We start from the raw sequence: 17,183 nt of genomic DNA on the forward strand, positions 1-17,183 counted from the left end.
CTTCAACTTTACAAATCCAGGTGCCCACAAAAAAGGGAAGTTTTAAGAGAAAACTGCCATCAACTTCTTAAACAGACTCCCTCCATTTTCACGTAATAAACAAAGACCACAGCCATTATGCTTACACAAATAGCTTTCTGCACAAGAGCTGCCTGCAATGGTACAATTAACCACAGTGCACAACTTCACTACTCCTGAAAACCTGCGTGGCACAACTGCTAGTGACTTGAAATCCCAGCTCACCCACTCAGTATTCGGTTAAAGGTTTTGGGGTACACATTGCAAACCCCAAACATATTTACAATTTCTTTCCAGGTGGTAACACTTCCTTATTTAATGATGCATTATTTTCAAATAAGTAAATAATCAATTGAAACAGTTTTCCAGGATGAATCCTGTACTGACCTCTGAGCCCATTCCCTTCTGGGAATATGCCAAGACAACTCTTGCAAAAGTTACAGAATTTCACCCATGTCTGCCAAGAAATTAGACTAGTTGTTGCTGGACCCAGAGACTAAGATTCTACTGCTGGAATTTTGACTGTGTGAACTACTGCAAAAGGGCTCCATGTTTGAACAGAAGCTGGTGAAGCTGCCAATGATAATTTGTTAAATCATATACATTTACTCAGGCTATAATATGCCAAATGCCACCTGTGCGTGTTTGGCAATATGCTTGGCGGATTACTCCAGCACATCTGTCACACACCAGATAATATCAAAGTTTTATTTTGGTTACTAGACTACTGTAGAAGATTACCAGTACCCAAGAATATTCCTGTAATTTATATCAAGCTTTTTCACACTGCTTTAAAAAGTCATTAGAGAACACTGGACACTTAGTTACTGAAACTTGCTGCCAAAAGCATGCAAGCCATAATGAAGGCTTATCCTTCCAAAACGCAGATGAGCTCCTGCAATCTCCTACAATAAAAAAGAAAAAAACAATACAAATCCCACCAAACAACAACCCCCCACCCCGATCCTCAGGCCCAATGGCTTTGGAACAGGATTCAGTACATTCTTTTCATATCTACATCAAACGCTGCCTTGTACAGACACTTTATCTTTGATTGTAATACTTGCTAGATAGTCTCTCTATACTTTTCTAAACATGCAGCATCTGCAGAACTTCAAAAAAAATTAGAATTATTAAATACTGATGTCAGATTTCCAGAACAATTAGCTGCTGCCAAATTTGAGATAACAAAAAACGGGTAGGACAAATTTATATTCAATTCACACTATGTCAAAAGAAATCAAGTACATTATGCTGCAGGGCCTGTAATACTTAAATTACTTGTGATATAACATCTGAAATACAACAGACTATTATCAGGGATAGTGAACGGATCACTTATCCCAATTAATATCACAACAACTATCACCCTCTGAATGCAAGCACTTAACACTCCCCTCACCACCACCCCCAAAACCAAACCAAAACAAAAAAACTCCACCACTTACGACAAGCCAAATCAGTAAACCTGCTACCTAAAGGTGGGTGTGAGAACTGGTCGAGGGAGGAAGGAATACGGTTATACAGCCAGAGGTACACAGAGATGAAAGATTCATGTGAGACTTCACAGTGACTAGCAGGATCCAAGTATGGGAACGTCTGTCCCTGCTGCCAGGATCTGCCCTGTTGGTCTCTCCAGGCCGAGAATAAGACTGGGTGCTGATCTTCTCTATTCCAGTCCCACCACCTCCTAGCCAGCTCAGGTGTGCAAATCTGTGTTGTTATTCCTTCAGGTTTAAATGTGCCCCGAGCAGAAACTCTGATGCTCAGGAGTTTCCCCTTGGCTCACAGAGCAGCAGAAAGCAGTGCTCAGAGCAGGTGCTCACCTTTGTTACTGCATGCCAAACCTATGGAAGTTAATCAAAACATTGGACATAGCTCTTTAATGACTCAACAGCCTGACACACTGTAATGGTCTCTTTCCAGTGCTCGCTGAATTAATGGTTTCCACAATCACTGCATGACTCATAAACGTTATCAGCTTGTGTTTCACAGGTAGCCTTCCTAATGTTTTCGTACAGATTGCTGGGAAGTTATAACCCCACTTCATGTTTACAGAAGCCAAGGCACAAGTGAATCAAGAAACTCTGCAGAAGAAGGAAGAACGTAAGGAAAAATTAGAGGGAAGAAAACCCGTATCTCTAAACTGATGCTCCATCCACACTAGCGAGCTATCTCCTCTCTCCTCTGAGCCACAAACAAGCACGGATGGTGAAGAGAAGCAGCTTTTTCCAGACAAGAAGCTGATAACCACAGGGAGACACGATAAACCCGTGGAACGGCTGAAATACCAGCGAAAGGTCATACGGCCCCAAAAACATGTCGCTTCAGGGTTTCCATGAAGTACCTGAAATAACCATAGCAATGGCTTCCACAAAGAGCAACGTTTTGCTGTAATACAGCAACCACCTACATAGAGAGAATGGTTTTAAGGGGAAAAAGGGAATAAAAGGAACACATTTGACCCTAACACAGACACGTCCTGCTAGCTGCCAAGGAGGTATTCCTGACAAGTACGAGGGTTAGCAATTTGACAGACAGCAAAGTCATTTTTACTGTAAGAATTAACATAGTACGAGAGGAAACTGTGCAGGCACTCCAGAAACACACCCAATTTAAATACGGAAGGAGAGAATATGTTGCATGGAAGCTGGAAAGGCTGGCACACGATCACCCAGCCTGACAAGTGGAACTGGAGAAAAATACTGCGCTTTTTCAGAAGAGGTCAGCACGATAAGAGATCTCAGGTGCTTCGCCCACAGGACGGAAAGCCTGCACGTTACAGCTTTGTCAGTCCTTCACCTCTGATTGATCTTGACTCATCCAAGGAAGATGCTGATACCACAAAAATGCAACCATTCAAAAAGACGCTGCAAGAATACTGGCAATAAAGTCCTGAAATCATCTGTTCAGTCCCGCGGATGAGGCAGCTGAGGTCTGACAGAGCGATGATTTGTTCTGAAAAGCCGGCCAGCCCCTCCTCGGCTGGCTTCCCTGCCCTGCTACCGCCCTACGGCAAGAGGGGAAAGCAATTTGAGCACGCTGGCAGGCAGCTGTTGTGCACAGACCAGGAGAAATCTGGCTCTATGCACTTAAAAACAGACTGTCCAGGGTTTACCGTGTAGACAATTAAATTTAATAATGGCCCATAGAGAAGGAATATCGAAAGTGGACTTCGGTAATTCTTTGTATCAGATTGCTTTTAAAAACTGCTGACAGGTTTTGACCCCTACACATGGTGCCATGCATACCAAACACCACAGAATTTTACAAATCAATAGTACAGAATAAGTTGTTAAAATGGCAATTCATACTCCAAACATATACTTAGATTGCCTCAAGCAAAAGTTAATTTTGAATTAGTACCTCTTCTAGTCACATTAAAAAAACATGAAATATAAAAGCGTGTTTTATACAAATATATGTGACTTGTATCAGTAAAGTATTTCACTGAAAAGGTAAAATATTCTGATAAATAAATTTACATTTAAATTATTTCTGACTACATGTGGTTCAGAAAAAAAGCAAACTGTCAAATGTCCTGCAATGCACTTTCAGCCTACCTAAGCAGTTTATCACAAATATGCTTTGGAGGAAATTAATTAGCTCATTAGGCTTAGTTAATAGTTTGTTTACCATTCCTTTGACATAAGTGACGTTTTAACAGAGAATATTCTACTTCAGAAAACCCCACGTGACAGATTTTAAAGAACACCAAGTACAAGCAACACATACCACTGCAAATTGTAGAATATTTTAAGAGATTACCATTTCTCTGGTAACAATTTAAAATAACCTCTGAAGACTGAGAACCTTACAAAAAGGTACAGCTTCATTGATGCACTGTAATTTTTAAGAACATGTTAAAAGGAATCGCTCCTTTTTAAATCTCTGAAATAAAGCCACAGATGAAGACCTCATTCAGAGGAAACGGACTGTGGTGAATCCATTTTTTTTCCCCGTTGGTATCACGAAATTGTATTTTTTGTTTTAGGATAACTGTTATGTTTTGAGGACTTCAGTTATTTCCTTCTCTAAGTACACTGAGCAAAAGAATCCACTGCTGAGGTAATCAATCACCCCTCCTATTACCAGCTTTCACATTCGGTTTGGTAAAACGAGGGCCAACTGTGTTTCGAGAATGTGAAGACTGATAAAAAAAAGGAGACAAGATTGATAGCTCTATACAAAATCAAAGTCAGCCCTCTTACCTTTCTGAGACTATTAGTTTGGCAAACTGAGGTCTTTTAATAATTTACACCCCACCCAAGCCTGTTTTTCTCATCAGATTGGCTCCTCCCATTTCCTCTGCAAGCTGCAGCACTTGTTTAGCGTCTTCATTGTTCAGAATGGGATTAAGAAATACTAAGAATAACCTTGTCATTTCCATGCCTTCCTTCTACACTTCTCTCAAAGTATCAATCTGCCATTGATAGGTTTACATCAGAGACACATCACTACTTAGAGATCGTGCTCCTACAACGTGATACAGAATAGGAACATCACATTAGTATTTCTTCTTTAATCTTTTATAAATATTTTCTACACCTTTGCTTTGTGATTTCCTCTTCACTTTGTTCCTTTCAAATTGCAAGTAATGGTTACCGAAGGACTTGAATTAGAATAAAGTAAACCTCTGGTAACGTGTTTAACACTGATACAAGCAGCATGACAACACCCAGCCTGTCCATGGCCGTGGCCAAGGAGCGATGCTGTGCCTGTTCAGTTCTTGACCTGTTTCTTCAATCTGCCCACAATGCTGTCATGCCTGCAGCTACAATAATGGCTCCTAGAGTACGGATACCCATTTACAAAGATGGGTAGTTGGAGATCACCAACTCATTTCAGAAAGTCAGCCCAAAGAGTTTGCAGATGCCAGCAGCTCTCCATCAGCACCAACCTGAGCCAGCCCTGTATTCCTGACCTTGAGACGGAAGACTCAACATGCCAACACTCAGAACTGGGTACCGTCCAGTCCTCCCCCATACATTTATTTTTAACTGTCAGAATCAATTTAATATGATATTTTAGAAGGACTTATCGGACATCCCAAACTGATACTCAGTGACAGGTGAGGAATCACACTGGCAAGGAGTGGACTTACTCTCAGCTGATACAAAGGCTTAGAGCACCCAGAGTTAGAAAAGCATATTGCCTTCTGTTCTCCTGGCTCCCTGCAGCCCTGGAAACATAAGTTTTTTTTTTTTTTTTTTTTTTTTTTTTATTACTACTGCCATCCACAGATGAACAAGCAAACCAGTAAGAATTATGTCACAACTCCTATCAGATTCTTCTCTGAGTCACTCTGTGCAACACGACTGCAGAAATCCAGCAGCAAGGTTTGGGACATAACCTACACGACATCATAACACAAAAACCAAGCGAGAGGTGGAAAGGGATAAGCAGCACACCCTCTGCACAGCACAGGAAGACCCTTTCCCAGTCTCTAGGAAGCAGCAGGAGCAAGTAGCAACTCCTCTTGCCAAAGGGCTGGAGTATTTAAGATGCAAGAAAATCTATGCCTTGCTCTGAGCTCTGGGAGAGGCTCCCCACCCATATCCAGCATCTTCTATCCTTTTAAGCAGCAAGGCAAGCAGTGGTGTACTGGGCTAGAAAAAAGGGAACACGCACAAACAGACACACACATACAGAGGGAGGAAGGAGTAGTTCAGAAGATGCTTTGTCTATCTTTTGTTTCCTATCCAAGTGCCAATACACCTCCTCGACTTCTCAAGAAACAAAAAGCTGAATACCGAAAACCTCCTACTCAAATATTGACATCAAAATGTGTGATACTAATTTCTAGTCCTGAGAGGTGTATGGAAAAGAAGAACTGCCTACCTCCCCCCGTCACGTTCTGTAGGAAGTGAGAGAACACTTGAACTTGCATAGCACTTCACGTTTTGTCAGTCCTCTATAAACATTGGCTAGCACCAACCAACATGAGAGCTTCCTAGCACAGTTTATACACAAAACCATCTGACCATTAAAACAAATACAGATTGATACTTCTGAAAATAAATAAATAAGCTTACTGCTCCTTTGGAAAGGTATTATGTTATAGGGCAGAATTTGTAAGCTTAGCATTTAGCTAAGTTCACACTGCAACAGGACCTCGTGTAGAAAAATTATCAGTGTAAATAGACATGGAGAAATGACACACACAGACACAAACACACGACACAAACCGTCTGTGAAATACACTATATATGCCATTTCAAGACTGAACTGCATGCTTGCAGTGTTTCAAGACATTAAAAAATTAAAAAGGAACAAGATCTTCACGTAACTGCTTTACAATGTATATAAAATGATTAAACACAGGTTATGTTCTTTGACATTATTTATAATGTAACGATCCATGTACCATCAATTTAAAAAAAATTGCCAGGCTTAATCCTGATTTAACCTCACCCTTAATTATTAAAAATAGTTAAGCACTTACCATAATGTGATTGAAATGCCTGTGGTTTTACGACCTGATTACAGTGGTTACACATCACCAAATAGAAATCATCATGAGCCGGGCAAAGACCAAATATTGGCATATCTAAAAACAAAAAGACAAAATGGCATATCTCTCAGCTGCTTACAATTATTGAAGAACAGTTTAATTACAGAGCCATAACACTAGTGTTGAATCATAATTTTAATACATTTGTTTAAAATTTGAAAATGAGAAAAAAGCATATAATGCAATGGATAATTTTGTGCTGGAGTATTACAAAAGCAAAAATCTTCCTACAAAGATAAATGTAAAATAAGCGATTATTTGTAGAAAACACTTATTAGAAATCTGATTTAGGACTTATTATTTTATACCAGATGTAAGAACAGAATAAAAGACTGACTTCAAATGACAGACACAAAATAAGAGGGGATGTTTTATGGATGCTAAAACAGGTTTGGATTTTATTCCAATTTCATTAAATGAGTTCTAAAATGAAGTTTATTTTCTATTTAATTTTTTTTAACCATTTTAGATGAACAGTCATTTACCAGGCAGTATTACATGCCTAATGGTTTTATTTGTTTAACAGTGCATTATAGTCCAGCCATCTGCTGCCAGAGATCTGTGTAACAGCTATATGAGAGAGAAATAGAGAGAGATAACAGTATGTCAGAGCATGTGTGGATTTTGGAGATAACACACATACTTGCAGACTTTTACTAATAAAAAAAAGTTTCTGCAATGTTGCTTTTAAGAATACAGTTTGTTAAGAGTACAGTTTAACATTTAAAACTGCATTCATAGACTACTGAGGCATTATATACAACATTTACTATAAAACTTAAAGGTCTATTGCATTAATACAACTAAATATTATTCACTAGAAGACAAAAAAAAGGAAACTGCACACATAACAGTGTATAAATTCATTATTGCCAAAGAGCATGGCTAAGGGATCTACAGCACTATTCAATTGATTAAGACCAATATAAGAAAACTTATTTTCTTCTAAGAACACTCAGTAATCAGTTTATAAGTTAACAGTAAGTTAGAAATTAAGAAAGTTAAATTTATGTACCTCTGTGCTAGAAGTGACCCCAGAGTTCTGTTTTAAAGTCATTAATTTGCTTATGCGCATTTTTAGCGACATGCTACATTTGATTAGAAAAATATGTTTGTTCACAAATGGAAGAGCAATTGTTCAATAACTGGAGTGGGCTGTGTTTTAAGAACGAATGTGACATAACCCAAGGTAAACAACGGCAGCGCAACGCTGTCATCCCTGCAGAGCCCCCCGGACTCCACTTTGTTTCTCGCAGACAAAAGAATGCATCCACACCGAACAGCTCCCAGAACTAAGGGCTCCCTTTGTGATAAGCGTTTTCCTCCAAAAAAAAAAAAAGTAATTACTTTTCTTTAAAAAAATAAAGAGGTCTCCCAGGTTTTCCAAAAACCTTATTAGCACTATATTAAAATCAAATACCATACCTGTAATAACAGCTGCAACCAGATTTCGCATTTGGGCCCAAATACAATGACCGTGGATGTCTTAAGTGGCTGTGACAGATCACAGCTATGCTTATCTAAATCACAGGCACTTCTTAAGCAATTGTGGTTACGTTAAAAAAATTATGAACTGATTTGCACTTCGCTGAGTACCCAGACTTGCATTGTTTTTTCATTTGTACGATATTTTTGCAGAGAAATGGTTCAAGACCTCAGGCACACCTATCTTACTGCCAGCTAGGCAAAACCCCGTGAACAGACCCCAGGAGAAAATGAGATAGGAACAGTAAACTTCTGTTTTTCAATCTCTACTTCCTGTGATTTAACATTAAGCTGGTTAAGGAAAATATATATGTAAAAATGTAACTGTCCTTGGTTAATACTCCATTCAGGAGTTCTTTGGGCACGCCTGCCTGAAAGTTTCCACAAATAGTCCACAGTCACTTCCATTTGACTCCTAATACACCGTGATGAATGGGACAATAACAGTGTACACTGCCTGCTATTTACATTGGTAATAGCACACAGACAGGCTACTACTGTATAATACCTAACGAACTGTAAATGCACGCCCTGTAACCTGTTCCCCTAACCAAGCCTTTTCAGACAACACCGAACTCATGGCCTCTACACCAGCTCGTACAGAAGGCAAGGTGGGGGGAATAAAACCTCTAACCCAAGAAAAGGATTTCCTACTTCAGTGCATCTTGCAAGACAAAGCCCTCCTTGGCATTAGTCACGCTCTCTCTATTCAAGCACCCTCTTATGAATATTTGCTGGAAATACAGAGCTGTAATTTTACACTACAAGTGAAGCAAACTAGCAGACATTGGTGTAAACAAAAGTGTTTTCCCGTTTCAGTTTCAGGATCTCAAGAAATCTGAATCACTTAGAAGCGCTCCCCTATGCCAAGAAGCACTTCTTCAGAATTTTAAAATCAAAGCTCCAAGCGCTAGAAACCAGTGCCAGAACACTTAAATACACAAACTCATAAGAGGTAAGATCAAATTCTAAGAGTAAAACCAGTTGACACAGAAAAAAGGATTTGCTGCACACACAAAATCACAACTGTGATTCCAAAGGAAGTCAGGCACAAGGCTGCAGCCAGACCACGCGAGCCAGTTTCGAAGACCTTCCTCCCCCCAGTGCGCCACGACCACCCACAACTGAGCATCATTTAATGCAGCCAGCGAGGGAGTACCGAAAGGCAACGCAAATCCCTTGTTTTCTCCTACCTGGTAAAATAAACTATAGCTTTTTATTATCAAAGCATTTATTTAAGATAGACGCCAGAAAATCCTTTTGTTACAGTAACCTGTAGGGCTCCAAGTAAGGGTGGCACCTGCCGATGCTGAGCACTGCACGGATGCACACGGACAGTCCGAAGGGCAAGCGGGCAACAAGGAGCACGAACACCTCCCGGAGATCCGAAGATTAGTTTAACAATTGGTTTGACACTCTAAAGATTGCCATCCAGTCAAGACCGGCTAAGATGACTGGAAAAGAGCTGCGACCCGAATCCACATTGCCCAACCGAGCCTGTCTTAGGCACGTAAACTCCCACGCTTTTGATGTGCCTCACTTCACTCTAGTCAAGCAGAGCAAGAGCGGGGTTCAGGGAAGTCTTATGTCTGTTTCTGCGCTCCAGTGCGGCGAACACCGACGTGGAGATGCTAGGAGAATGACAAAAGATATTCCGTGCAACTATTAGAGATATACAGCAGAGTTTAACAAAACTTGGAGATGGATGCTCAATGTTTCTGCTCCCCCCACAACCCACCCCTCGTACAAATTCAGAAGTCTTGCAGCTGATATTCTCCTGTCTAATACTTTATACCTATTTCACTTAATGACATGCAAATTCGCTATTTTAAAAGTCTAATGAAGTTTATAGTATTTCACCAGTATCATTTCAGATGCTCTGTTCCTCCGAGTTGAAAGATTACTTTTTGAAATACTTGGCTGTAAATGTAAAGCCCGTGCCTCTGATGGAAGAGCCTAGCAACCATGATTCATATGTTCCTCTTTCAGAGCTGGCCTCATTTAACTCTCTCCATCTGGGAATGTTTTTCAAGGTCAAACGAGAAACTTAAAGCAAGACCTCAGCCTTTCAATTTATTTTTCATAAACATGGTATTTATATGGTGTCAACACGCAAACAGTGTTATAGGAGCTGCTGCTTGCATTAATTCTATTAGCACCGTAAAGAAAAATGACTTCATTTACCCCCGTAGTATTAGACCTCTGAACACTACAACCTCCAGAATTCATTTAAATGTAACTCAACTACAGTGTTTTGAAAAGAGATATATTTAAATGATATATTCCTGTACTCTTCCCCAAGACTAGTACAAGCACGTGCCATAGATACTTCTGAGGTATCTTAACTGCTTTATTTGCTGACTACGTAGTAAGGGAAACGCTTTTTATACAGAAAAGGCCAAGTCAGCATGTTTTCTGATAAAAATGGAAAAACAATAATAACAGACAACCTATCATACCCTACGTCAAGTAACAAGGAGCTCAGCATATCTACTCTGAAAGACTTTCATAAACTGAGCTGTCATCTTCTCCTCCGCCACGGCACGTGGAAGCACACGAGGCAGCGAGTAATTTCACCGGGTTTTCAGCATTCTCCTTCAGGATCGTAACACTACAGATGCTCGTCGTCACTAAAAGTACCTGTGTGTGTACTCCCAGTTCTACTACTTAACGTCACAGACAACAGAACAAATAAAACAGACTGAAAACACGCAGTTCGATAACAGGGCGACAGTTTGCATTTATTGAGTCACTAGAATCAGGGAATTCAGTGACTAACACAGCTCCACTGCGTAATTTTTTATTTTTATTTTTTTTAACCCCCCCAAATTTACCCCATTTCCTACAAATCTTGTCCCTTTTTCGATTGGGACCATTGTGCAATGCACCTATCCTAGCAAATAGTAAGACAACATCTGTTCTAGGACTACCATGGATAAAACATCACAAAAAGGTGAGGTTAAAATCTTCTCCAAACCAGCAACCTCTACAGAAAGGCAGCCAAAGGAGCCCAAATCCTGGCTATTTTCAGGGACCAGAAGGCAGGTTTCCTATTTTGCAGAAGTCTGCTCACCACAACTGAGAAAACAAGGAGAGTGAAAAGTGAAACACAGGAATAGAAAGCAAAAGCTGCTGAGGAGAGAAACGAAAGGGCAAAGATAAACTCTCGGAGTTATGGTAAAAGAACAGAAAGCTTGATGGAAAAAAAAAAAGTGGCAAGAATACATAAAAGTACTGCATAAATGTTTTCCAGACAGACCGCTGCTAATGCTCAGTTCTTCCCTATCCATTCCCAGCACAAACATCTGCTTAGGAGAACTGTTTTTTCAAAGTCTGTGTCTGATTTACCACAAACACACATGTACTGCTCCCAGAGCAGTAATGCTTGACAAGGAACATTTCACATGCCGATGCCCAACGTGGACAGTAACATGTTTTGACTACGGAGACCTCCACAGCACAGCGTAACGTGCCTTAAGCACAGCCCCAACCCGGTTACACTTCCAGAGTGTTTTCATCAACTCCGGTTACTATCAGATGCAACCCCATTAAAATGCAATGTGCTAGATTACTAACTTTACACTCAAAACAGCTTTAACTCCCCATTATCTTTACAACTCCCCTGCCACAGAATTTATTTTTCTTTTTACTGGGGCCTGATCCAAATCCACTTTGAGTAAACGTCCCAGCTTTCACCAATCCACTATGCTTTCCAATAAGATATCAGGGAATTGTTTTGGAGCTACAACGTCCAGAAATTGCAAATATATCCCATTATTCTGAAACGTTGCCAAATCTGAATTGTTTGAATTACTTACTTCATGGACCAAAACTTTTAAGTTCAGGATAGCTTTTGTATACATTATTTGAATACATTTACTCCACACTCGTGTTTTCTCCTCTTGTTAGAACAGAATTAGTCTTGAACAAGCTAAGGTAAAACAATGTGTACAAACATAATTTTTAACTGGACTTAAACGGTAGATCTCTTTCTCTAAAGGCATGCTTTTATTAGAACTTAAGATAACACAATCTATCACTTATGTCTGAAAGAATGTCAAAAAGGGGAGGAAAAAATAATACTAAAATAACTTTTGGCAGGGCAATTCAGACACAGGTGCAGTACCTTAAAACTAGCTGACAACCTGAAGGAAAAAAGTTGGGGTGTCACCTCCCGTAATTTGCTTAGGACACTTGCCCCAGCTACAGTCTCATCCTGTTAAAGCAATAAAACATTTCTATTGTGTTACCCTTTCCAGTTGCGGAGAACATGAATATCAATTTCATATCTGAAAGCAAACAAAAGCTCCCAAGCGACAATTTTTAAAGCTTGTGATTTGGGGAAAGAGGCATGAGGAGGGAGAAGGAAGGCGACTACCACGGCATTTAGGATCACGTGAAACGGACCGCGCCGCACAAGGGCAGATTTCAAACAAGGCTGAGCTTGGTTAAAAAATCAGACTAACGGCTTACACTAAGTCCAAAAAGCCACAATTCTGCCAGGAGATCTGCACAACAGGAGTCAGCGCGATCGGTTGCTGACGTCAGTTGCCAATAAGAGGCAATTTTCAGGTGCGAGGAGGATCTCAGATGTAAACCTGGGGCACTGAGCTTTCTGCTCCAACAGCGCTACAGCAGATCTGTCCCCGGGCTATGCCTCGTCCACACAAAAACTGCAACCGCACGGTAAGTTGTCTTAACTAAAGCTCCATCACTTCACATAGCCCCCTCAATTTAATTCATATGAATGTTAAAAAAACAACAAAAAAAACACCCAACCACGTATTATCTAAGTTAGCATCTCAAAATGTACCTTTCATGAACACATTTAACTTTCTGCAACCACAATATTATTTTCTAACCAATATTTTTTCCAAACCGTTTTCCAGAAACAGACCCAACTACTTATCATTCACGAACACACATCTGTTTTTGTATACTTATCAATGTTAAAATGAAATTAAACTACTGGCAAAGTAGTTTTAACTGGGTACTGCGCTAGATGATGATAATAATAAGAAAGAGTATTCCTAAGGAGATATCATAATCAAAATAAATAAAATTGCATAATATTCAGAGTGCTTGGTGACCAATTATGCAAGGTTTAAATCAAAATAAGAGATACCAGTAAAGTATGCATATTTGAGGGTGTGTGTGCAGAGCTCCAAGTAACGTACACATACATATTAACAGAGAACATTTTATGAACCATACGTGCAGGCACAACAAATTTGTGTTTGCAAAGAATAAATGCATAATCAAACAAGCTAAACATAAAACTATCCCATTTACATATAGAAACAGTCTAAAACAAAATCAAAAAACCCTAGCCTGCACAACTTACTCTCATGTTGCCTCTGATAAAAAAGAACCTTTTAATACAAAATACAGCAAAACAAATGGACGTTCCCAGCCTCCACACTGCCAAAGCGAAAAGCCAGAAGAAACCTAAGCTGTTTCATTTAGGCTCAAAGGGAAGTGGTGCTACCAAAGTATTTTCTGCAAGGTTACCAACTTTGAAATTCGTTGCCAACTCCGCTCTGTACATCCTTAAGTAGCTTACATTTTTTTTTGCACACACAGCTTTCAAAGCGAGGAGACATTTGAAAGGCACAGCTCTTCCTGGGCTCTGAGCACAAGTGTGTGAACTTTGTTTCACCATGCAGTTGCTGACTGATAGGATGAAGGAGGGAACAGCTGAAGTCTTGATTAAATGTTTTCATTGCATTTTCCACTTTGGCAAATGTAGCAATTGCATATGCTTTTATTAAAGTCCTAAGAATACCCAAACCTCAAAGTTTTGGCTCAGAGAAGTGACTTTCACTTGGAGAGAAAAAAAACAGAACCTAGTTTAACCATGCGCAGTAGTGGCATTACGAGATTTGATCAGTCGTAGATCTTTACTAGTATTGCAGTCCTTTATTTCTAAAAGCACAGTCCTTTCTCTCCAGCCTCCTTTTTGAGCACAAGAGAGCCTAGTTTTCCAAAGGAATACAAGCTACAATTCTGCAAGGATCAATTAGTGTATGATTTTTTTATTTTGCTTCCCCAGATTTAAGGCAGAATTTTGCACCACGAGACTTGAAAGGGTAAAGGATGACCTACCTTCGACCGCTCGCGTTTTCCACGTACTCAGCCATAGTGCATCCCCTGGACCACCCCCTCCACCTTCCCCTCCAGCATCCTGCGGGCAGCAAAACTCCTCCTCGCATAACCGAGCAGCAAATCCAAACAGCAGCCCTTCTGCGAGGTTACAAACACATGACCGCTGCAACTCTTCCCATAGCCTTTTCTCCCTTGCAGAACGCAACACTGACAATTGTTACCTCCCCCAAGATTTAATGGTCTTGGGATATTCCTACAGCAAGCCCACTGGTAAAAACCAGAGCAGCAATCACCAGCGAGAAGTGTGTCATGCACGCAGGCACCTGCAGCCTAGTGTGCAGCTGGGGGTTCTAATTTTAGGCTGCCAAGATTTGAATGTTCCTGTAATTATATATAAAACACACTAAAGCAGACATCCAAGTATTGAGTTAAATTCTTTGTATGCGAGTTCAGCTACGTGCAATTAATCTTTTAAAAATCTAACACACAACGTATTTTTAAATTGTTCATTCGAAACTTCAGAACTATTAAACTGTTTTTCAAAGCTGATCCTACAGAATAATAAAAAATTTCAGTGAGCACGTTTCCAGCAGATTGTCTTTAGAAAGACCGATTTATAAATTTCACGGTGAAATACAAGTACCATATTTAAAGCTTTTCAGCAGATAAAAAAGTCTCTCTGTACATATTGTATTGTTAAATTAGGTTTTCATCAGCAATTTGAATGAAGTCAGTCATCTGCAAAAACTATTCCATTTACTCATTAATTAGTTTTCAGAGTGGAGGATATTTTAAACTTCTCCAGCCAATTTGTATAATATTACATAAATGCTGAACATATAATTTGTCATCACTCTCCATATAACAAATCTTCATTTAAAGTCATACATTATTTTTAGGTGACATGATCTCATCGTGCAATTTTAGGGAAGCCAAAAAATTATTATTTGTGTTTCTGTGGCAAAAATAAATAAATAGTTACATATCTAATCCTTAAATAACTTAAGGAACTCTCAACATTGAGTTTAATTTAGCATTTGTGATATAAAAATTGGAATTAAGGGAGAAAAAAAAAGAGGTTTACCCAGTAATACTAATATCAGGGGTCACACTTCACTTACTATGCAGAAGAACAGGATCTTTTACACGGGGAAAAAAAAATTCTGACCAAGTAATTAGTCACAACCCTAGCCTCAGTTAAAATTAACTATATCATCCAGTGAATATTCTAAATGATTTCTTTTCATATACCTCAAAGGATGCTACCGTTTTAACTGTTTAAACATCAACAGTTTTTTTAATCCTCTTTTATATGCAGCCCTCTGTGAACTTAGCAGCAGCTGTACTTTTGTAGAAGGAAAAAGGAAGTTTGTTTTATTTAAATCTAAACTTACGGTTTACATAAAACTGCTCATTACAGCAGCAGTATTTTGATGCATTATGACTGCAAGTCGTGAGTGCGTTCCAAGTTCCTCACCCTCTCCCAGCTCTTATCTAGACGTGCTTTTGAAGAAAAAAAATTGGCATGTGTGGCTCAACAGAAGTTCTTGCAATCTTTCCCTGTGTAACTAACTGCCCACATCACACCACAGCAATGCCATTAGGTGCTGGCCAGATCCTGGCACTCAGCAACTGAGGAAGCAGAGCAGTAACAACCATTCCCTTATAGATTTATACATTTTCTTACTAACTGAGACCTGGACAAATACAATGTGAAGACAACTACAAGAAAATAACAATGAAACATACCATAATATTTAAAAAGAATGTAAACACGAGAAGTGGCATCAGAAACACCAAAGTCAACATAACCTTTAAAAATATGAAGTCTTTCGAACCAACAAAAATAAGAACTAGAGACAGTTATGCATCCTGTGCACGACGGCATCACTGCAGTCTCCATATTATAAACAAAACAATCAGGTAAGACGTTGCTTTCCCTCCCACACAGTGCATGCACCGCGCTCGCCTATGAACCTGTTCTGCTCTCTTCCCTGCTGACCTCAGCCCAGCTCCTCTGTGACAGCAGCAGGGCACCGCTCCTCAACTCTGCAGAGACACGGCGCCTTTCTGCAGGGAATGCTGCGCATGCATTTTGCATCATGCACTTGATACCTGAGGCAGCACATCAGCATATACCAAAAAAAAAAAAAAAGAAAATACAAATGACCTGTCAACTGAATTCTGTTTCAGTATTTTCTTTTATTAGGCAATCTATAGGCAATCTAGTTACCTAAACCTACCCCACCCCTGCCACTCCCATTCTCCATACACTCGAACATCCACTTCAAAAATGGACGTGTTTCAATCTTGTTTCATACAGCTATAAGGAAGCTGATGCCTGTCGTTTTTGGAATACCACCTTACGTTTCTGCATCCCCCTCAACTTGGCAAGCACTTTTAGTTTTTCCATTAAAATTTACTTCCTTTGCTTTACACATTTCCTAACAGTTAATTTGATACGATGTAAAAAAATAATTATGCAAGTTGCACAGCAACAGGCATATAAATGTCCTATAGCCAAAGAAACCCACAACAGTACTGTGGTACTTAATAGGATTAAAAGATAAAGTGGAAAATAAAACAATGTTTTTGTTGTTACGGTAAAGTAAGAGAGCTAACCCAGGTCTAATAGGTTTGAACACACAGGTAGTGACACTTTAAAACTTAGACACTGCATGACTAGAGAAATAAAGATGACTGAACATTTCAACAGTCTAACTGAGGAACTGGTAAACCCTAAGACTTCACACAGTTGATATATTGGAAAGAAGAATTTACTCGGACTATATAACACACTGATTTGGTTGGGCTGGTTTAACTCACACTTTTGACAGACACTTCTAAGGCTACTTCTCTCGTCCGGCCCCACTGCAGCTAGAGGTCCTCTGGGTGCACTTGGGAGGAAGGTATATGGACACGCACCAACGGACCCAAGCGCACAGGGGGATGAAGGAAAGAACTCTTCTCCCTTCTGTAGGCCAGCTAAGAAGCAGAACATCCTACTTTTGTGGGGAAAAAACCTCCCGAACTGGTCAAGAAGGCTGTAAGAAGAACAAAC

General features: G+C 39.7%; 1 protein-coding gene across 7 annotated transcripts in view; it reads right to left on the reverse strand.

Moving 5' to 3' along the window:
- Positions 1–17,183, reverse strand: part of ATXN7 (ataxin 7) — an 83,084-nt gene that overhangs the window by 30,781 nt on the left and 35,120 nt on the right. For 5 of the 7 annotated variants that reach the window (XM_080605776.1, XM_080605777.1, XM_080605778.1 and 2 more), the window contains one exon: positions 6,464–6,568. The exons of 1 other annotated variant lie outside the window; for it this stretch is intronic. In XM_080605776.1, coding sequence (XP_080461902.1) covers positions 6,464–6,568 — 105 coding nt within the window. Of the gene's footprint in view, positions 1–6,463; positions 6,569–7,547; positions 17,178–17,183 lie in introns of those variants that run through there. One more of the 7 variants, XM_080605781.1, reaches the window with a different exon arrangement.

Source organism: Anser brachyrhynchus, assembly GCF_964034855.1.
Source record: "Anser brachyrhynchus genome assembly, chromosome: 10".
Classification (NCBI taxonomy): Eukaryota; Metazoa; Chordata; class Aves; order Anseriformes; family Anatidae; genus Anser; species Anser brachyrhynchus.